The 23,035-nt window shown below is 47.2% G+C and overlaps 1 protein-coding gene across 7 annotated transcripts in view; it reads right to left on the minus strand.

Moving 5' to 3' along the window:
• LOC106599680 (zinc finger protein 521) overlaps positions 1-23,035 on the minus strand; it is a 146,197-nt gene that overhangs the window by 55,416 nt on the left and 67,746 nt on the right. For 5 of the 7 annotated variants that reach the window (XM_014190971.2, XM_014190973.2, XM_014190967.2 and 2 more), the window contains 2 exons: positions 8,645-12,210; positions 8,182-8,266 (listed from right to left, as the gene is read on the minus strand). In XM_014190971.2, the coding sequence (XP_014046446.1) occupies positions 8,182-8,266; positions 8,645-11,854 (3,295 nt within the window). In that variant the 5' untranslated portion in view covers positions 11,855-12,210. The remainder of the gene's footprint in view (positions 1-8,181; positions 8,267-8,644; positions 12,211-23,035) is intronic. The other 2 variants (XM_045714713.1, XM_014190968.2) reach the window with 1 other exon arrangement.

Genomic DNA, 23,035 nt, shown 5'->3' on the forward strand with positions numbered 1-23,035 from the left:
TCCTCCTCAGCAGAGTCGAGTATCTGTATTAGCAATGATATATCAACATGAATCCGTAATATGTAATGCAGCTTTCATCCTGGGAGTTCCTGTGTGAGTTCCATTAATGAGAAAGGAATCGCCCAGGACTATCTCCTCTCCCAGTGTTCCGGAGTGTGTTGACGATGGAGCCTGAGGGGCCTGCAGTCACAGAACGGAACAGGGGAAACAAGGAGGAACTTTCTAAGATGAGGAGCTGAGGAGGGGAAGAGTTGGAGGGATAAAGTGCAGATCTGGTTTCTCCTCATCTACAACGTTAAGAGATCAGGTAAGGAGAGTCCACTGTAAGAAATTGTACACTTACCTTTTTATTGATCTAAAGGGAACATGGCAATTGTTTGTAGCCTGTAGCATAATTCTGAGTATAGTTAACAAGCTAAAGAAACATTTCACTCAGGCAAACAACAGGAATACCACACGGTACCAAATTAAATGAAAGTCAAAATGACAAAGACTCTGAAACTGGGGGTAAAAATCTATGGACAATTTCCTCTCTAAATGATGGGTGTCCGTTTTCATGTGTCTGACCTGTCTCCTTGACAGGAGAAATGGCCATGCTTTCACTGCATGGTTGCAGGCAGGGCTGCTATCACACGGGACACAGGAGGGGGGTTGGGGGGCGAGGGGGGCTGGCCTGTGGCCAGCAGCACCTGAAACCTATTAGAGAGCGCTTTGGAACATTCCACAGGGTTCCTTCACTCTGCTCCACGTTGGCCAGAGGGCATCATAAAGGTCTTCACTGAGAGGGTCGCTCCCTAGATTAGACGCCCAGGTTGTTTCGTCCACAGACCCACTGTACTGTACATGGTGAGGCAAGGAGAAACAACACAGCCACCAATGCCTGAGAACGAAGGGATGACGCTTGTAAAACTGCCATTCATATGAGGCTGTTGTTGTACAAGTCAGGAAGTACAGCATGGCAAAGGTATATGTTACTACTACAGTAGTGTAGGGGCAGTATAGAGATGTGAAGAGCTCTTCTGAATGGCAACAATGCAAATGTAATATGACACCCTCTCTCCTCTGACAAGTGACCACAACATGAAAAGGGAGGTCTTTATCAAATAGACCTAAAATGTCAAGAATGACTATAATCTAACAACACACTGCAACAGATCATGTTTGTGTTCAATACTTTGCCATCTGGACTCATAACAGCCAGAGCCCAATAGTGCACTCACACTAAAAAACAAACAGACATAAACACACAGAACCCAGTGCCAACTATACGGCGCTAGCTAGCTCTATGTACACACAACTGTCCCTGCACTGTCCCTGTGTTTAGCTGCAGCATCAAGGTCCATCTCTGTGCTCTGCGTTTGGCTGGCTCTCTGTCCGTCCAGGCCTCAGTGTTATGCTCGGTGGGTTTAGCTCGATGTGTCTGTGGCCTCTCCTCTGGCCGCCCGTGTCCATTTGCTCTGCGGGTATGGCAGGCCCGAGCTGACAGATGGCAGCCCCTCTCCTCCACTCCCGTTCTGCTCCCGCTCCGGAGTAACACAGTAACTGGTTTTTCCTCCGACGTTGACCTTGCCACAGCCAGCCAGCGATCCAGGCTGGCACTCCGCCTGTCGAACAGGAGGGTAATGAAGTCCAGTGCCGCTCACATGATTATTAAGGCTTTGACGCTGGGGGGCCTTTTGAGGGGCTCACGCTCTACCCCCTCCCCTCTCCTCCCATGTCTGTCGTTCACACACCAAGCGTTGATGAGAACAGTCAATCGTTACACAGCACTTTGGAAACACCAATTGTGCGCCATAAACAGTGTTTCAAAACTTTGTGGATTCATTGGGTATCTCTTTGGCTGTTTGTTGTTGGTTCATAGCCACATAACTTGCATGTGATACGGCTTTACCACTGGAATGTTTTCTCTGTAATGCTTTCCAGCAAAATAGTTATCTTACATCTCAACTGGATGTACTACTGCATATTCTCGCAGCTGACACCAACAGGGAAGGAGTTCATAGGTAATCCAGATATAGATAGATCAGTGACTCTACCATTGGTGGTGACAACCTCTAAAGCCAAAGTCAGTCTACCACAACACAATGTTAGCCCTGTAATTCTCCCCATGCAGGTCGGAGGGAGGCATCTCTCTCCAGGCACGCTTAGATTCTGGGTCACACTATGTGACGCCGGTCTGGGATTTGAGAGGTGTGGGTTGCACCGTTGACCTTTACGAAGGCAGAGCTGTCTGTTTGCACTGCTCCCATAAGCCCCCTCCCCGTCTGACTGCTTAGCAACCCTCTCGGACCGGGGCAGGCCGTGCTGCGCATGCTCCGATGGCCTTGGTGACATCTCGGGAACCTCCAGGGAGGGACAGGACTGGAGAGGTTAATTCTGATCATCCAGTATTTATAGGGCACTTCAGAACAAGGGTTGGCATTAACACTCTAAAGGAGACATCCCTCCTGTATATTAATAAAACATAGAGAAGCCAGGATTGGAGAACAGGAAGAAAGAGCTTTCTACCTCGAGCTCATTCCGTGTCGGCAGAGCAACCATGTTACGTGGTAGCTGGGCTAGAGCTACAACAGCCAAATTCTTCATTAGGTTTTTAATTATAAGATAATGCTATTCTGAGGTAAGATTTCAAAATATCAAAAAGCAAAGGTTGAGAAAATGGTATGCTGTGTGTAGGTGATAACAATGAGATAGAGAACCGCAACCATATCTCCTCAAAAGGATTTGCCAAAATAAAATCACCATGGTGACCTGACATCTGCCTACCAATCATCTGCCTACCAGTCCAGACATTGTTTGCTCAAAGCTTGTGCAAACAAACCGTATGAACTGTGGGAGCATCACATATTTTCTCACATGTTGGCCTAGTCTGTGAGGTGTGGGGAAATGTCAAGAAAATCTATTGATAAGGACCACATCAGACTGAGCTTGTCTGGCCTAGGAACAGATCATCCCAACGGTGATGTCAAGAACCCCTGCTTTACAACAAACACACCTTTCCATGAATAGTACCTTTACTGCAATGCCGTAAAAGTTTTTAATGCAGACAGTCTCTCAGTTAAAGGAGTCATTTGTAACTTTTTTTTTTACAAGGAAGTAGCTAGAATCCAGGTAAAAACTGTGCAATTGAATGTGTTGAAACTAAAGATACTGTAGGCAGTATATTTCTTTGCAGCCTGTTTCACTATGCTACTCGTGGACACCACATTAGTTAGGCAGAGAGGTAGAATGTAACGGGAAGGAAGGTGCGCTTAATTGCATATTAGCAGCAGCACACTCGGCTGCACGGGAGGTGACTGTGCTAACGAACGGAGAGGCGTTATTATTAATCACCAATTAATAAAAAGCAGGCTAGGAAATCACGCTGTCTACTTTGTATACAGTACGCATGGCTTCCTTTTGTTTCCAGTGGCTGGTCTGGGCTGGTCGGAGCGGGGATGGTGTGTTCTCTTATTTATTTCATAACATTGATCCAGTTCCTGTTGCTGTGGTGTGTTGTGTTTACTATTGGGTTTAGGAGTCTGATCCAGCCCCCCTAGGAGTGAAAGCTCGTTCCACTATGTTTGTTAACAGACTAAATGTGTATGCGCCTTATGAATGACTTGCATTCACTGAAGAGCACAGGTAGGCTATATCTTATTGTTATGTTGTCTCGTGGTAATAACAAGCAAATCAAAAGAGGATTTCAGGGCAGGACATTTGGGAGGGGGGAAAAACAACACTAAAACCATCACATTTCTTTACGCACCATGAAAAGAAATGTCCTTTAATGGAGTAGCGAGTGAGTGAGTGTGTCGCCACCAGTGAAGAAGAGACAGTGACAAAGATGGCATAATCAACACACCATTGCCCAAGCTGCTCCAGGGACCCAAAACAAGGAGGATATGTGTCAGGGGTAATTTGCAGCCCTTTAGAATGCAACAAAACAAGCATTTTAGCCTCAAATACGGCTATACCTCCCTGCTTACTCTATCATCACTAAAAGGCAAACACAATAAGGGTTGCCAGATTGGTGGATGGTACGAAAAAAGAAACAAGCTTTTTAACTCTAAAATACAGCTATACTTCCCAGCTTACCCTATCATCACTAAAAGCCAAACACAGTATGGGTTGCCAGATTGGTGGTTAGTATGAAAAACGGAGTCAGGGAGAGTCAGGGACGGAGAGATAACAGAGAGAGGTAGAAACTGTAGGAGGGCTAGAGACCTCATGCTCCTCACCCTCCTCTCTCCAGCTCTGTAACGGCCCACTGTGCCTGCTTCACACAGAGCGGCCAGCTGTACAGCAAATGTGCCTTTCCCTCTCCGCCCCCGGACCCCGTCCCCCACCCCCCTCTGCCCAGGCTGACCAGGCCACCGGCTTCGCTCTGTGAGAGGGAGAAGGCTCCTCCCTGACTTGGCTGCAGGCTCAGCGTTGTCCTGTCACCAGCCCAAAAACTGGTAGAGGTGACCCCAAAACCACTTTCTGGAATGTGCTGCCCAGGGTTTGTTTGTTTATGATTGTCCTTCTGAGCCTTGCCACCTTGGCTGGAGTAGCCACTTGGGCTGGACCAGTGTAAAAAGAAAGGATCAAAACTGTGAAAATGGGGACCCTTTTTCACCTTTTAAGCACCTTGCTCAGTGCCCATGCTTTACAAATGTGTCAGTGGTCACTGAAATCCACACAGTGGTATTTGGAAGAGTAGGATAAATGGGTCAAAAGTCCCCCCCATGATTTTCCAAATGTCAGAGTTCACAGGGAGGTTAAAGTGAAGCTCTGTGGAGAGGTGATGGCCTGCTGCTTAAAACCCAACAGGCTTAACTGACATATGAAAGACCTTCAAAGGCAAACAGTTCAAAACAAACAATATAAGTGGAAAATGAATGTCAGTTAGAGAGTTTTGTCTCATTCAACTTAAACAGATGATGACTGACACACATTGCTGTTTTGTCTGTGTGGAAGATGTGGAATGCCTTAATCAGCATCCTACACAAAAAAAGATACAAATGAGGGATTTGTGGGTTGATGACCACAACAGCTGAAAGCAGTATAAATCTGTTTGTCTCTGGAGATGAATCGGACACCCTCAATTCTGTAAGTGCGCCATGCCAAAAAAAACGCTCTAAACTAAAGAGTGGCCAGCTGTCTTCTGCGCTGCTATTAAATTGCTCCTTGGATGGTGGCGATATCATTTTTTTCTCCATAGGAGTATCACACCAGGTCCCCAAACAGAGCGACCAGCTGTACAGCAAATGTGTACTGATCCATCTGGGCCCTAGCAGGCTGCAGCCTCCATCTTAAGACACATGGGGCTGTTTCCAGGGCTTGGCCAGGACTGGTCTAGCCTGGTTAAACCAGACTGAATGCTGCATTCGCATGGGGGACAATGGTTCATTCTGGTTTAGCCAGGCTAGGGCTTCTCTCTGCAGTGTAGTGCACACTCCTCCTACAGCCATTCACGGTCACCCCCCCTCCCTCCCTTCCATTTCCCCGATTATCATGCTAAATGTGGAGTAGCAATGCACCAGAGCTGTGCTTTCTGTCTGTTGGAGAATAGGAGGTTGGTCTGTCATCATCCGAGTATAATATCCATGCATCAAAATGTGCTGGCAGATGTATAAATGAGGAGGCCACTAGCTAGCTACCACTTTGGTCAGGATGGGGGAGAGAGGGAAAGCTAGCTTTTTGGTTAGGATGGGGGGAGAGGGAAAGGTAGCTTTTTGGTGAAGATGGGGGAGAGAGGGAAAGCTAGATTTTTGGTTAGGATGGGGGGGAGAGGGAAAGGTAGCTTTTGGTTAGGATGGGGGAGAGAGGGAAACCTAGCTTTTGGTTAGGATTGGGGGAGGGAAAGCTGGCTTTTTGGTTAGGATGGGGGAGAGAGGGAAACCTAGCTTTTTGGTTAGGATGGGGGAGAGAGGGAAAGGTAGCTTTTTGGTTAGGATGGGGGGGAGAGGGAAAGCTAGATTTTTGGTTAGGATGGGGGGGAGAGGGAAAGGTAGCTTTTTGGTTAGGATGGGGGAGAGAGGGAAACCTAGCTTTTTGGTTAGGATGGGAGAGAGGGGAAAGAAGGAAGGAAGGAAGGAAGGAAGGAAGGAAGGAAGGAAGGAAGGAAGGAAGGAAGGAAGGAAGGAAGGAAGGAAGGAAGGAAGGAAGGAAGGAAGGAAGGAAGGAAGGAAGGAAGGAAGGAAGGAAGGAAGGAAGGAAGGGGGAGACAGAGTGCACTTGGCTTACGTTCGGAGACTATTGTATTACAAAGATAGACAGCTGAGATTGTCCTGTCTCGGTCGGTGAGACAATTCTCGGGCCCTGTTATTCCATACACTTAGCGATAGTGGTATGTCAGGCCACATCACTATATATAGAGCTATCAGTGTGAAGCGACACCAGTGCGAAGGGGGGCAGGAGTGGAGCGGGGCATGGGTTGAAAACAGCACCCCTATGAATCCAGCGACTGCTCCATTACCTAGGCTAATAACGCTGACAGCTGAGCGGAGATGACCCCAGACCCCCGTTTCCCCTGTCCTGTGCAGATGGCCATTAAAGGGAGAAAGTGTCCCTTTTTCAGGGAGAGAGAAAGAAGGTATTTAGAGCTTTTTCTAAATGAGGAAGGTGGGGTTTTCGGGGTTTTTTTGGGGCCAAATTGGCTTTGCGGTAATAACAGCCTGCTCCGGGTTTAACCCTCCCATTGTTGGATAGGGAGAGCAGAGAGAGACATTCCTCAGCATATACAACCAACCAAGGTCACCTCCGAACAATGTTGGTGTAATAACATAAGTTAAGGCAATTACTACGCATTTATTGTTATTTCTATTTCAATTTTGATCTATTTGAAGTGTATCATTTTTTTCATACGTTCCATAAATCAATATTTTATTTTGATCCATCGCACATTTGTCTTTATTCTGAATCGAGTCAGAAAAGTAGGACATCCTTCAATAAACCAATCGTCTATCCATTCTTCTTCTGAAACTGTTTGGATTCTAACATTATGGGGGAATAGTATGTGTGGCTGAAAGACATAAAGTAACCAGTAGGGGGGTTGTTTTGTACCAAAACAGCATGCACCATGCCAGCCTCTGATAGAGAAAGGACTAGTGCTAGCATGGTGTTGCATTAGGCACCCCCAGTAGTGTAGAGAGAGCAGATCAGATGAATACAAACCAACCACACATTTATACACTTTCAGTCACACACAAACACACGCACATGCACACACACACACACACACACAGCACACAGCACAAAATCAAAATCACAAATCACATGCCTGTGATTGTTTATGCACAAACAGTGTGTTCCTGATAGAATTGCCCAGCGGTCCTGATAGAATTGCCCGCCGTGTTTAAATTCACCTGCGCCTAGGAGCGCATCCCAAACAGAGAGGCGGGTTGGTTCCAGATCAATGAGTCTCTCTCCCACTGAAGACAACAGATAATGCGGTGTAATGAAAGAGCCGCCAAACGAGATGAATAAATGAATGAATAAAGGAAGGTGAGACTGGAATTCAGACGCCTACTTAATTCAGGCAAGAAAGAAAGAAGCCTGGGTTTTGAATTGTGTGTTCTCTGCTAATTATTCTACCTGCATACAAATGAACGCCAAAAGTAAAGACGTTTGAGAATTATAGAACAGAAGAGTGTACTCTCTGTGTTGGAATCAAGCTTTCAGAATAATAATGTGTTGAATAACATTTGATTCAAGTGTATCTAGAATCTTGTTTGATGAACTTAGCGTACATGCATCAAATTGTGCTACATTGTTGTTTTTATACATTTCATACAGGATCAGGCATTTCAGCACTGACAGACCAAAATGTATGAAAATCAAGGGCAGGCACACACATCGTGTTCATGCTTGTGTTTCACAGAGGCTACCATCATCAGTTCACAAGGTATCAAAATAGAGGATTGAATATTATATAGTTATGCTAACAGTACTTATTTGTATTACAACAAAGGGTGTATTTAGTACTACACTATAGGGAGAATGTGAAAGATGTAAAGCTACATGTAATAATATGCTCTGGATAAGAGCGTCTGCTAAATGACCAAAATGTAATATAAATGTAATATCTTGGGGAAATATGTTGAATAGTTAAACAATATATTGAACCGATATTCCTTTGTTTGACTACTTTAGACAGTTCCTAAAAAAGTGACCATAAACATAGAGAGAAAATAAGAACCGAGTAACCTCTCTTACCTAGCATGTGGTTGGCCACGTGAACCTGGATGTCCCATTCGCTGTAGAAGACCATCTGACACTTGATGCACTGGTAGGTCTTCTTCTAAGCAAGAAACCAAGAGAAAAGGACAACACAAGGACACATGGTTTTAGAGTACATGAAGGTCACATTCTTACTGAGCACTCTGAGGACTTACTGAGCACTTCTTTGGCTAGAAATCCTATAACTAATGTGTGCGGTTAATCAACAAGCTGACTGGACAACCAAAAAACTTGGATACTTTTCTAATTTGGCCATTTTCTAACACATTAGTTAGGTAATATATGGGTTACCCAGACACATGTAAGCCTAGTCCTGGACTAAAAGGCATGGTCAATTAAGAATCTCCATTGAAATAGCTTTATAGTCTAGGACTAGGCTTAATCTCTGTCCGGGAAACTGGCTCATTGTGTTCATCTCCATTGTATTAAGGTCTCTCACCTCCTCAGTCTGTGAGGGGCTGGCCCTGGGCATGGGGGACACTTGTGGGGTCCTGAGCTGCCCGCTGTTGCTGTCCCCTCCTTGCTCCCTGTGCACCGTCTGGACGTGGTTCTGCAGCTCAGCCTCCGACTCAAACTTCACATTGCAGCTGGTGCACCGCGTCTTGGTGGCGGTCGAGGAGATAGAGGAGGAGGGCGATGACGATGAATGGGGCGGCTTGCCTTTCCCCTCTCTGGGGCTGAGTCTCTCCGTCTGAGCGGTCCATGCTGTTACAGGCATGGCCGGGGTCGTGGCTCCTCCCCCTCCCTGCTGCTGCTGCCTGCCCCCATTCATCACCGTGGGGCTGGAGCTCTTTGAGCCGGCGGCGCTGACACATGCGGCACACAGCCCGTAAGGCAGCCCGTTGATGTCCAGCTTCACCAGGTCAGATTTGGAGCGGAACTCCTTCAGACACGAGGCACACTTGAAGAGTTTCTGGTTGGCCTGGTGGTGTTGTTGGTGGTGATGCTGGTTGTGGTGGTGGGAGGCGAGATTGGTGGTGCGGCCAATGGGGTGGTTGGTGGACATGGTGCCTGTCTTCTGCATGTGGAAGGTGCCGTGGATCTTGAGCTCCAGGGTGGAGGTGACGGTCTGCATGCATACCACACAGCGGAAGCCCGTCAGGGAGTTCCGCAGGTCGGGGTGCATCTGGCAGTGCTCCATGAAGTCCTCCTCGCTCTGCAGGGGCATCTTGCAGATGCGGCAACTGCCCGTGTCTAGGCTCTTGCTGTGGGTGACCTTGTGCTCGGTCAATGTGAGCAGCGAGGGGAAACGCTCTCCGCAGATGGGACACATGTAGTGCTTGACGGGGCCCAGGTGGGTCTGCATGTGTTCCCTCAGACCTGCCTCTGAAAAGAAGGTGCGCTGGCAGACGTTACACTTGTGGGTGCCCTTGATCATGTCCGACTTCCTCTTCGCCATGGCGCTCTCGCCCGGGCGGATGTTGTGGTCTCGGAGCTGGTGGTTGGTGAGGAGTGAGTCCATGGTGTATGACGCCCCGCAGATGTCACACCCAAACAAGGGGTCAGCGGTGTCCACTTCCTCCTCACTCCCATCGTGGTTGTTTGGAGACTCCAACACGCCTCCTGATCCTGCCGCTCCTGCACCATGGCTGTTGGACAGGAGACCCTGTAGCTCTGCGTCATCCTTGGCCGCCGGGTGGTGGTCCGCTCCTCCGGTTGTGGAGCCATTCGCACCACAGTTCTGGGCCTTGCCCTCGAACACACAGTGCTTTTCCCTCAGGTGCTTTTCCAGAAGTACGATGGCATGGAAGGCCTTGCTGCAGAAGCGGCAGTTATACTTCTTGCTGTGGGTGGTGATGTGGCACTGCAGCTCCACCTCCGTGCCGAAGGACTCCCCGCAGAAGATGCAGCGGTGGGCCCGGCCCTGGTTCTCCAGGTGGCTGTGCTTGACATGCAGCTGCAGGTCGGCCTCGTGCCTGAAGTCCCAGTTGCAGGAGGTGCAGCGGTACACCTTCTTCTCATTGCTGTGCTTGACGGCCAGGTGGAGCTGGGTGGACACCTTGGAGTCAAACACTTCCTGGCAGAGGGTGCAGCGGAAGAACACGAACGTGTGCATGTCCAGCAGGTGTTTTTGCAGGTCGTCTACCGAGGTGAACTGCTTGTCGCAGCTCTCACAGATGTAGTAAGTGGAGGTGATGGTAAAGTGGACCGTCACATGCTTCAGCAGGGACTCCTGGTTGGGGAAGTCCTTGTTGCACTGAGGGCAGTTGAGTTGGGGCTGCATCCCATCCAGGTGAGTCTTCAGGTGGGTCTGGAACAGGTCCAGGCTGGTGTACTTGGCCCCACACTGGTTGCAGATGAACTCGCTAGTGCCACGATTGCTGCGAGAGGAGGAACCATGAAGGAAAGATTGATCAATCGATATGGGTGAGGAAGGGCTGAGGGTCCGCAGAGACTTCTTTCCATTGTTGATGTAGTTCAGCGCCAGAGGAATGTTCTTGTGGTTTTCTTTGATGTGCTTGTTCAGCTTCAGAACGCTGTTGAAGATGGGCGAGTTGGTGCAGTAGGAGCAGGAGTACACCTCCACAATGGGCTCCTTGGGAGTCACCTCTAGGGGGGAGTCGAAACGCAGGCTGCCCCCGTCACAGTGGGTCTGACGGACGTGCTCCTCCAGGGTGGCCTCAGTCAGGAACCCCATGAAGCACTGGGGACAGAAGAAGGCGTTACTCTCCTTGGCCACGGGGCTGGGGAAGCCGTGGGAGCAGCGGATGTGCTCTTGAAGAGCGTTGAGGTCACTTAAAACCTCGGTGCAGAAATTACACTGAAGCAGGGTGTCAGGCAGGCTGCCCAGCAGGGTGGCATGGTCCTCGGCATTGTGTACCTGCTTCAGGTGCTCGTTCAGGTTGAACAGGGAGGGAAGCACCTCTAGGCAGAACTGACAGGTGTGTGCCTGCTCGGGTTTGTCAAGGTGCATGGTCCGCAGGTGTATCTGAAGCACGGCAAGGCTAGAGAACACCTGCTTATTGCAGTAGATACAGCTGTAGGAGATCTTGGGCTGCTTGGACGAACGTCCCCCAATGTCGTGTGAGGTGTGCTGGGCGGCCCTCTTTCTCCTCCCCCGGGTCTTGGGTATGGGCGGGGCTGCCTCCACCATGGTGGAGCTGTCGACGGAGAGGTTGGAGTCTGGGGTTGTGCTGGAGACAGAGGTGTAGCCCACAGTGAGCAGGGATGGGCTGTTGCTGTGGTTACTGGATTCGGGGAGCTGGTGGACGTCCATGTGGGCGTACAGGTCCTCCACAGAGAGGAAGTGCTCGGAGCAGACGGCGCAGTTGTGACCTTTGCGGTCGCGACTGTGGGCCTGGTCAATGTGGGTCAGCAGGACACCCTCGTCGCTGAAGGGCTCGTGGCAATAGATGCACTGCAAGGCGCCACACAGGCCCCCGTCCTCCGACGGAGAGCACTCTGGGTGGCACTCGGCGATGTGCCTTTGCAACTCCTCAGGGACATCAAAACCCTCCTCACAGCGGCTGCACTTCCTCGTCTCCTTCAGCTTCCACTCCTCCCTGGAGAGGCCGCTGCCTGGCCCCCCGCCACCACCGTCTTTGCCCCGCTCGTGGACCTGCATGTGTCCATGGAGGGAGCTGGAGGAGAGAAAGCCCCGGCGGCACACAGGGCACTTGTGGGGCTTGTTGGAGGCGTGGGTCTTCATATGGATCTTGAGATGGTCGCTGCGTGAGAAGGCCGAGTCGCACTCGCCACAGTGGTACTTTTTGTCGCCGGTGTGCAGCTTGACGTGGCGGTCACGGCTGCGCTTGTGCTTGAACAGGCGGCTGCAGAAGGTGCAGCTGAAGGGGAGCTTGTCACCGTGGCTCTGCTCGTGGCGCTTCAAGAAGCTCAGACGGCTGAAGGACTTGTCGCAGAACTGGCATGGGTACGGCAGGCCGGGGCCCCCTTCATCCTCGCCAAAATCATAGTCTTCACAGTGGCCGGGGGAAGTCTGGTCTTTACTGGATGGAGATGATGCAGGCCAAGAACAGGAAGGATCATCCTCGAGATCAACACCATCTGTACAGAGATACAGAGAAACAAAGAGAGAGAGAGAGAGAGAAAGAGCATAAGAGAGAGAGCATAAGAGAGAGAGCATAAGAGAGAGAGCATAAGAGATAGAAGAAGGCGAAAATGAGGAACAAGAGGGAGAGGGAGAAAGAGAGAAGGTGTTTTGTCAGATTTCATTAGGAAGTCATTTGTCTCAGCTCTGTTAAATAGTAAAGGTGGGCTGCTGTGGCATTAGTCAGTATGGTAATTGCAAGGTAGCTAAGTATGAATTTACATTCCTTTGTTACTTGGAAATTTTTTCTCTTGCTACTGCATTATGCTTGCCTCTCAGAGGTAACAATTCCTCGCCTTATGAATTATCTAAAAACCTACACTTCAACCTGCTATTCAAAGTGTAATTACAGGTAAGGAAAGAAAAATGTAAATTATTTTACCACAATTAACCTTGTATGTGGCCATGTAATGGCTTAGCCCGCTGTGACTTAAAATCTCTCTGACATTTAATCCCCAACACAAGGCAATGGGGAGCTTCAAGATGTAACCCCCACATAAGGTAAATTAGACAATTTCTATTATTCTTAAAAAATTACCTGAATAGTTTAGAAGAAATAGACTTTAAAATGACCTTATGTCAAGGGAGAGAAGAAAACAAAAGTCCACATACGTCGACACGTACGTAAGAATAACACTCTCGTCACGACCGCAAACGAATGACTTTGTAAGGGAGAAGCGGTCTGTTCTGACAATTAGTCTATGGATATTAGATTATAGAATATTGGCTCAGCTGAGTGAACACTGGCTGAATGGAGCCATAAGGCAGCCGGTGCTTTCGGGGCACTGTGTAGGGTTAGGGTGAGGTCAGAGAGAGAGAGAGAGAGAGAGAGAGAGAGAGAGAGATGGGCGGAGCATGGGGAGGATAAATACTTCACCCAAGGACAAGCAGGTGCAGTGAAGTACGTGCCATCGCTTTTATCTTTCATTTACTGTCTCTTTATCACAATCGGTTATTCATTGACATTCCAATGGTGCGGAATACAGAACACAGTGTGATATAAAATGGAAAATGCAGAAAACCAGTTTCCAGCAGGTTCAAAAGGTGATGGACCACTTCTTCCCTCTGCCGAATTCTAAGTGCTGTGAACTTCCTTATTTAAATAAAACAACGTAATTCCAACCCCTTCGGAAAGAAAGCCAAAGTCAAAAGGCCAAAACTTGGAACGGGAAAAACAAGAGGAAACTGCACAGATTCATGGGATGGACAAAGGAAAAGCATAAAGCCTTGATCATTCCAGGATCCAACCTTCCCCTTCACCATGCTATCTTTTAGCTGACGAATAAGTCTTTCTCTTCCCCCCACCCCCCCTCCTTCCCTCCCTCCCTCCCATTCTGTTGTTTTTGCTGGGGAGAGAGATCTGCCCTTAGTCAGGATAACATGCCCTCACTGAGTACTTACACCCGTCAGGGCCTATCTTCAGGAAACAGATGGGGTCGGAGGTTATTCCCCTGCCCCTCCAAACTGCTGAAAGCAGCACATTGAGGACAGCCTGCCTACCTCCCACCTCCGACCCCCCTTCACCCCCCTGTCCCTGGCACACTGCCCACTTTGCACAAGCTCTGAGTCAAACCCAAGGAGCAGCAAACCAAACCTTGCCTGATTTATCTTCTTTCTTTATGTAGTTCATCCATGTTGTTTTTTTCTGGTTGGAGGGAGGATGGGTGAGTCAGTGGAATGCCCTCCTCCACACACACACACACACACACACACACACACACACACACACACACACACACACACACACACACACACACACACACACACACACACACACGCATACACATTCTCCCAGGATAGGAGTAGACAGCAGAGCAGAGAGAAATGACCCTAACCAATGCCTTACAGTCAAACATGTTGGCTCGGAGACAACACCAAAACAAACAAACACATAGCCAGATACAGTAAATATATATTACATTAAATCCTGCTCGTCTTAAATGATGATGGCACGGCCGGCAGACATTGCTATGCTGTCAAGGCTGCCACCTCCGTTCTTTGTTTAGTTCATTTATACAATGTATATAATGTCTTTATTACATTGAGCTGCATACATTAGTCAACAGACATACCAAACAGCGGGGGAGCGGGAGTCATGAGTAATGTACACAAGGATTATACAAGTGGGTCATCATTTGAGTTGAACTGTCCAATGCCTAATTGAATTAACATTCTCGTGGTGCATCATTGTTGATTAACACAACTGAGTAAATGATCTGTGTGTAGACATTAGAGCTGTGTTGACATTGGACATGTGAGTACAGTATTGTTAATCGTACACGTGTTCTCCAATGTCTTCTGAATCATATCTACGCTGCTTTCTCTGTACTGTTCTTATTTTGTTTTGAAAGGACGTTGGTGTACCATTCAAAAGGCCCACTGATATAACTTTCGACAAACAGGTGGTTACTGAATCCTCGAAGCTAGTACTTTTGAGATAACTTGTGTTTACTATGCAAAATATTTGACCATATCTCATATCGGAGGGTGGCCGTCATATACCACCATGGTGCTTGAGGTCAACAGCTCAGGTAACACACACACGACCGTCAAGACAAGCGTGTGAACAACGGCAGATGAAAGCACTGTTCAACCCCAGGAGACCTAAGAGATAGAGAGACCCTCCTGTTTTTCCCCTCCTTCACCCAGACAAGAAATGCCCAGGTCCTCGTCAGCCTGAGTAAATAACAGGGAGCCGAGAAGGCCTTTTCTTTCACGTCCGTCCGTCCGTCTCTGGGGCCTCTGCACGCCAGCACTCTCTGTGCCGTTGCCAAAGGGGATGCTGGGGCCTGAAAAAGTACACCCTGCAGCTGAAGGGCTGTCTTTGTTGGCCTGCCAAGGCCTTCCTGAGCATCCTACAGCCAACAGCCTGTCACGTCCTGGGAGGAAGACCTCCATCTTAGGGCCTGTCCCTCTACCCTGCTCTCTCTCTGGGCTCTGGAGTCTTTCCTCTCTCTCTCTCTGGTCTCTCTCACTGGGTTCTTTCCTCAGTCTTATATTAGCCTCTCTCGTCTCTTTTCTCTCTTGCTCAATCTGTTGGTCTCTCTCTCCCTCTCTCTCTCTCTGAGCTCCCTCCTTCTTTTCTACCCCTCCCTTCTTTCCTTTAATCCTTAGCCTACAATTTCCACGGCCCGACGGAAATCAAATTTACATAATAAATAAATCCCCATCAAAATCTGCCTGTTTAAGCTAGAGATGCACTACATGACCAAAAGTATGTGGACACCTGCTCGTCGAACATCTCATTCCGGGGCATTCATATGGAGTTGTTCCCCCCATTGCTGCTATAACAGCATCCACTCTTCTGGGAAGGCTTTCCACTAGATGTTGGAACATTGCTGCGGGGACTTGCTTCCATTCAGGCACAAGAGCATTAGTGAGGTGGGCACTGATGTTGGGCAATTAGGCCTGGCTCACAATCGGCATTGCAATTCATTCCAAAGGTGGGGTTGAGGTCAGGGATCTGTGCAGGACAGTCAAGTTCTTCAACACAGATCTCGACAAACCATTTCTGTATGGACCTCGCTTAGTGCACAGGGGAATTGTCATGCTGAAACAGGAAAGGTCCTTCCCCAAACTGTTACAACAAAGTTGGAAGCACAGAATCGTCTAGAATGTCATTGTATGCTGTAGTGTTAAGATTTCCCTTCACTGGAACTAAGGGGCATAGCCCAAATCATGAAAAACAGCACCAGACCATTATTCCTCCTCCACCGTTGGCACTATGAATTCAGGCAGATACAGGAGAAGTCGGAAGTTTACATACACCTCAGCCAAATACATTTAAAGTCAGTTTTTCACAATTCCTGACATTTAATCATAGTAAAAATTCCATGTCTTAGGTCAGTTAGGATCACCACTTTATTTTAAGAATGTGAAATGTCAGAATAATAGTAGAGAGAATGATTTATTTCAGCTTTTATTTCTTTCATCACATTCCCAGTGGGTCAGAAGTATACATACACTCAATTAGTATTTGGTAGCATTGCTTTTAAAATGTTTAACATGGGTCAAACGTTTCAGGTAGCCTTCCACAAGCTTCCCACAATAAGTTGGGTGAATTTTGGCCCATTCCTCCTGACAGAGCTGGTGTAACTGAGTCAGGTTTGTAGGCCTCCTTGCTCGCACACACTTTTTCAGTTCTGCCCACAAATTGTCTATAGGATTGAGATCAGGGCTTTGTGATGGCCACTCCAATATCTTGACTTTGTTGTCCTTAAGCCACAACTTTGGAAGTATGCTTGGGGTCATTGCCCATTTGGAAGACCCATTTGCGCCCAAGCTTTAACTTCCTGACTGATGTCTTGAGATGTTGCTTCAATATATCCACATAATTTTCCGTCCTCATGATGCCATCTATTTTGTAAAGTGCACCAGTCCCTCCAGCAGCAAAGCACCCCCACAGCATGATGCTGCCACCCCCGTGCTTCACGGTTGGGATGGTGTTCTTGTCACATCCTGACCAGTAAAAGGGGTTATTTGTTATTGTAGTTTGGTCAGGGCGTGGCAGGGGGGGGGTTTTCTGTGTGTTTTGGGGTTACATTCTATGTCCTTTTTTCTATGTTTGGTATTTCTTTGTTTTGGCATGGTATGGCTCTCAATCAGGGACAGCTGTACATTGTTGTCGCTGATTGGGAGCCATACTTAGGTAGCCTGTTTTCCTTTGGGTTTTGTGGGTGGTTTATTTCTGTTTAGTTATCTTACCTGACAGAACTGTTTGGCTGTCTTTTGTTTATTTGTAAAGTGTTCTAATTTTTCCATTAAATTACAACGATGAGCACTAACCACGCTGCGCCTTGGTCTACTCCATTCAACAGCCATTACAGTTCTTCGGCTTGCAAGCCTCCCCCTTTTTCCTCCAAACATAACGATGGTCATTATGGCCAAACAGTTCTATTTTTGTTTCATCAGACCAGAGGACATTTCTCCAAAAAGTACGATCTTTGTCCCCATGTGCAGTTGCAAACCGTAGTCTGTCTTTCTGATGGCGGTTTTGGAGCAGTGGCTTCTTCCTTGCTGTGCAGCCTTTCAGGTTATGTCGATATAGGACTCATTTTAATGTGGATATAGATACTTTTGTACCTGTTTCCTCCAGCATCTTCACAAGGTCCTTTGCTGTTGTTCTGGGATTGATTTGCACTTTTCGCACCAAAGTACATTCATCTCTAGGATACAGAACGTGTCTCTTTCCTGAGCGGTATGACGGCTGCGTCGTCCCATGGTGTTTATACTTGCGTAGTATTGTTTGTACAGATGAACGTGGTACCTTCAGGCGTTTGGAAATTGCTCCCAAGGATGAACAAGACTTGAGGAGGTCTACAATTTGTTTCTGAGGTCTTGGCTGATTTCTTTAGATTTTCCCATGATGTCAAGCAAAGAGGCACTGAGTTTGAAGGTAGGCCTTGAAATACATCCACAGGTACACCTCCAATTGACTCAAATTATGTCAATTAGCCTATCAGAAGCTTCTAAAGCCATGACATTATTTTCTAGAATTTTCCAAGCTGTTTAAAGGCATAGTCAACGTAGTGTATGTAAACTTATGACCCACTGGAATTGTGATACAATGAAATTATAAGTGAAATAATCTGTCTGTAAACAATTGTTGGAAAAATGACTTGTGTCATGCACAAAGTAGATGTCCTAACCGACTTGCCAAAACTATAGTTTGTTAAAAATACATTTGTGGAGTGGTTGGATAATGAGTTTTAATGACTCCAACCTAAGTGTATGTAAACTTCCGACTTAAACTGTAGCGTTCTCCTGGCATCCACCAAACCCAGATTAGTCCGTCAGACTGCCAGATGGTGAAGCGTGATTCATTAGTACAGAGCACGCGTTTCCACTGCACCAGAGTCCAATGGCGGCGAGCTTTACACCACTCCAGCCGACACTTGGCATTGCACATGGTGATCTTAGGCTTGTGTGCGGCTGCTTAGCCATGCAATCCCATTTCATAAAGCTCCCGACGAACAGTCCTTGTGCTGACGTTGCTTCCAGAGGCAGTTTGGAACTGGGTAGTGAGTGTGAGGCCTACCACTTCGCGGCTGAGCCGTTGTTGCTCCAAGCCCTTTCCACTTCACAATAACAGCACTTACAGTTGACTGGGGAAGCTCTAGCAAGGCAAAAATGTTACAAACTGACTTGTTGTAAAGGTGACATCTTGTGACGGTGCCAAGTTGAAAGTCTCTGAGCTATTCAGTAAGGCCATTCTACTGCCAATGATTGTCTATGGAGATTGCATGGCTGCGTGCTTGATTTTCTATGCCTGTCAGCAACAGGTGTGGCTGAAATAGGTGAATTTTGAGGCATGTCCACATACTTTTCTATATATAGTGTATCTGTTTTTTTTGCACATCTGTTTAGTGTTTTTTTTCTACAAGTAAGAGTTTAAAAAAAAAATATGTAAATGTGTTATCTCTTTTGGTTTGTTCTGAGTTGGAGGTCTACAGGGAATGGTGGTAATTTAAAAACTAAATATTTTTTGGCTCAGTTTACTGCTGATAACAAAAGTCTATTGGCATATCAGCTTTCTATACACATAACCATTGGGCACCTACATAACTTCTATCCTATACTGTACATCAAGATTTTACTGAAACACTCCCAAAACGACCCTACACACACACACACACACACACACACACACACACACACACACACACACACACACACACACACACACACACACACACACACACACACACACACACACACACACACACACACACACACACACGCAATGTTCTTCTATCCTCTTGGGGACCTAAAATGAATTTCCATTAAAAATCCTATTTTCCCTAAACCTAACCCTTACCATAACCCTAACCTTAACCTGTAGCGCAAACCCTAACCCTAACCACTAATCCCTTACTGTTACCCTAACCCCAATTGTAACCCTAATTGTAACCCTAACCCTAAACCTAACCCCAAAGCTTAAAATAGCCTTTGTCCTCATGGGTACGTGGGAAATTTCCCCACGAGGGAGAATTTTCCTTGTTTTATTATCCATATAGGAAAGGATAGAAGAACCAACCCCCCCCCCACACACACTCTCACCCTGAGCCTCCAATCCAGTCTACACTCGCTCTGTGTGCCACCTCTCATGTTCATTTTTAGCTCTCACTGTGTAAATATTACTGTTCAAATAAGCCTTTCAGTCAGAGACCTGGTGCCATTACTGTTCCTGCACACACACAGACGCTGCTCTTAAGGACCCCTCAAGCTGACTTGCGCTTGACTTAAAGCATTTACTGCAAACATATAGCTACCCTACAGTATCTGTTAGCTCAAATTGATTTGTTTCTGTGACCCCATTCTTTTTATTTATTTCACCTTTATTTAACCAGGTAGGCTAGTTAAGAACAAGTTCTCATTTACAACTGCGACCTGGCCAAGATAAAGCAAAGCAGTTCAACACATACAACAACACAGTTACACAAGAAATAAACAAACATACAGTCAATAATACAGTAGAAAGTCTATATACAGTGTGCGCAAATGAGGTAAGTTAAGGGAGGTAAGGCAATAAATAGGCCATGGTGGCGAAGTAATTACAATATACGAATTAAACACTGGAGTGATAGATGTGCAGAAGATGAATGTGCAAGTAGAGATACTGGGTTGCAAAGGCGCAAGATAAATAAATAAATACAGTATGGGGATGAGGTAGTTGGATGGGATATTTACAGATGGGCTATGTACAGGTGCAGTGATCTATGAGATGCTCTGACAGCTGGTGCTTAAAGCTAGTGAGGGAGATGAGTCTCCAGCTTCAGTGACTTTTGCAGTCATTGGCAGTAGAGAACTGGAAGGAAAGGCGGCCAAAGGAGGAATTGGCTTTGGGGGTGACCAGTGAGATATACCTGCTGGAGCTGGTGCTACGGGTGGGTGCTGCTATGGTGACCAGTGAGCTGAGATAAGGTGGGGCTTTACCTAGCAAAGACTTGTAGATGACCTGGAGCCAGTGGGTTTGGCAACGAGTATGAAGCGAAGGCCAGCCAACGAGAGCGTACAGGTCGCAGTGGTGGGTAGTATATGGGGCTTTGGTGACAAAACAGATGGCACTGTGATAGATTGCATCCAATTTGTTGAGTAGAGTGTTGGAGGCTATTTTGTAGATGACAGCGCCGAAGTCGAGGATCGGTAGGATGGTCAGTTTTACGAGGGTATGTTTGGCAGCATGAGTGAAGGATGCTTTGTTGCGAAATAGGAAACCGATTCTAGATGTCATTTTTGGATTGGAGATGCTTAATGTGAGTCTGGAAGGAGAGTTTACAGTCTAGCCAGACACCTAGGAATTTGTAGTTGTCCACATATTCTAAGTCTGTCACGCCCTGACCATAGAGAGCCTTTTATTCTCTATGTTGGTTAGGTCAGGGTGTGACTAGGGTGGGTTATCTAGGTTGTTTTTTCTATGTTGGCCTGGTATGGTTCCCAATCAGAGGCAGCTGTTTATCGTTGTCTCTGATTGGGGATCATATTTGGGCAGCTATTTCCCCACTGTGTTTTGTGGGATCTTGTTTTGAGTTAGTGCATGTTGCACCGCTTACGTTACGGTTAGTTGTTTGTTTCCTTTTTGTTTTTGTAGTTTTACCAAATAAAATATGTGGAACTCAGAGCACGCTGCGCCTTGGTCCGTCTAAACACAGCCGTGACAAAGTCAGAACCGTCCAGAGTAGTGATGCTGGACGGGTGGGCAGGTGCGAGCAGCGATCGGTTGAAGAGCATGCATTTAGTTTTACTTGCATTTAAGAGCAGTTGGATGCCACGGAAGGAGAGTTGTATGGCATTGAAGCTCGTCTGGAGGTTAGTTAACACAGTGTCCAAAGAAGGGCCAGAAGTATACAGAATGGTGTCGTCTGCGTAGAGGTGGATCAGAGAATCACCAGCAGCAAGAGCGACATCATTGATGTATACAGAGAAGAGAGTCGGCCTAAGAATTGAACCCTGTGGCACCCCCATGGAGACTGCCAGAGGTCCAGACAACAGGCCCTCTGATTTGACACACTGAACTCTATCAGAGAAGTAGTTGGTGAACCAGGTGAGGCAGTCATTTGAGAAACCAAGGCTGTTGAGTCTGCCGATATGAATGTGGTGATTGACAAAGTCCAAAGCCTTGGCCAGGTCGATGAATATGGCTGCACAGTAATGTCTCTTATCGATGGCGGTTATGATATGGTTTAGGACCTTGAGCGTGGCTAAGGTGCACCCATGTCCAGCTCTGAAACCAGATTGCATAGCGGAGCAGGTACGGTGGAATTCGAAATGGTCGGTAATCAGTTTGTTAACTCTGCTTTCGAAGACCTTAGAAAGGCCGGGTAGGATAGATATAGGTCTGTAGCAGTTTGGGTCAAGAGTGTCTCCCCCTTTGAAGAGGGGGGTGATGGCACCAGCTTTCCAATCTTTGGGAATCTCAGACGATACGAAAGAGAGGTTGAACAGGCTAGTAACAGGGGTTGCAGATAATTGTAGAAAGAAAGAGAGGGTCCAGATTGTCTAGCCCGGCTGATTTGTAGGGAGAAATGGGGAGGCTTGTGTGAGTTGCTGTGGGGGGTGCAGGGCAGTTGACCGGGGTAACAGTAGCCAGGTGGAAAGCATGGCTAGCCGTAGAAAAATGCTTATTGAAATTCTCAATTATAGTGGATTTATCGGTGGTGACAATGTTTCCTAGCCTCAGTGCAGTGGGCAGCTGGGAGGAGGTGCTCTTATTCTCCATGGACTTTACAGTGTCCCAGAACTTTTTTTGATTTTGTGCTACAGGATGCAGATTTCTGTTTGAAAAAGCTAGCCTTAGCTTTCCTAACTGCCTGTGTATATTAGTTCCTAACATCCCTGAAAGTTGCATATCACGGGGGCTATTCGATGATAATGCAGTACGCCACAGGATGTTTTTTGTGCTGGTCAAGGGCAGTCAGGTCTGGAGTGAACCAAGGGCTATATCTGTTCCTGGTTCTACATTCTTTGAATGGGGCATGCTTATTTAAGATGGTGAGGAAGACACTTTTAAAGAATAACCAGGCAACCTCTACTGACTGGATGAGGTCAATATCCTTCCAGGGTACCCGGGCCAGGTCGATTAGAAAGGCCTGCTCAATGAAGTGTTTTAGGGAGCGTTTGACAGTGATGAGGGGTGGTCGTTTGACCGCAGACCCATTGCAGATGCAGGCAATGATCGCTGAGATCTTGGTTAAAAACAGCAGAGATGTATTTGGAGGGCAAGTTGGTTAGAATGATATCTATGAGGGTGCCCGTGTTTACCGATTTGGGGTTGTACCTGGTAGTTTCATTGATAATTTGTGTGAGATTGAGGGCATCAAGCTTAGATTGTAGGATGGCTGGGGTGTTAAGCATGTCCCAGTTTAGGTCACCTAGCAGCACGAGCTCTGAAGATAGATGGGGGGCAATCAATTCACATATGGTGTCCAGGGCACAGCTGGGGGCAGAGGGTGGTCTATAGCATGCGGCAACGGTGAGAGACATGTTTCTGGAAAGGTGTATTTTTAAAAGTAGAAGCTCAAATTGTTTGGGTACAGACCTGGATAGTAAGACAACACTCTGCAGGCTATCACTGCAGTAGATTGCAACTCCACCCCCTTTGGTAGTTCTATCTTGTCGGAAAATGTTAGGGATGGAAATTTCAGGGTTTTTGGTGGTCTTCCTAAGCCAGGATTCAGACACGGCTAGGACATCCGGGTTGGCAGTGTGTGCTAGGGCAGTGAATAAAACAAACTTAGGGAGGAGGCTTCTAATGTTAACATGCATGAAACCAAGGCTTTTACG

This window comes from Salmo salar, chromosome ssa03 (assembly GCF_905237065.1).
Source record: "Salmo salar chromosome ssa03, Ssal_v3.1, whole genome shotgun sequence".
Taxonomy (NCBI): domain Eukaryota; kingdom Metazoa; phylum Chordata; class Actinopteri; order Salmoniformes; family Salmonidae; genus Salmo; species Salmo salar.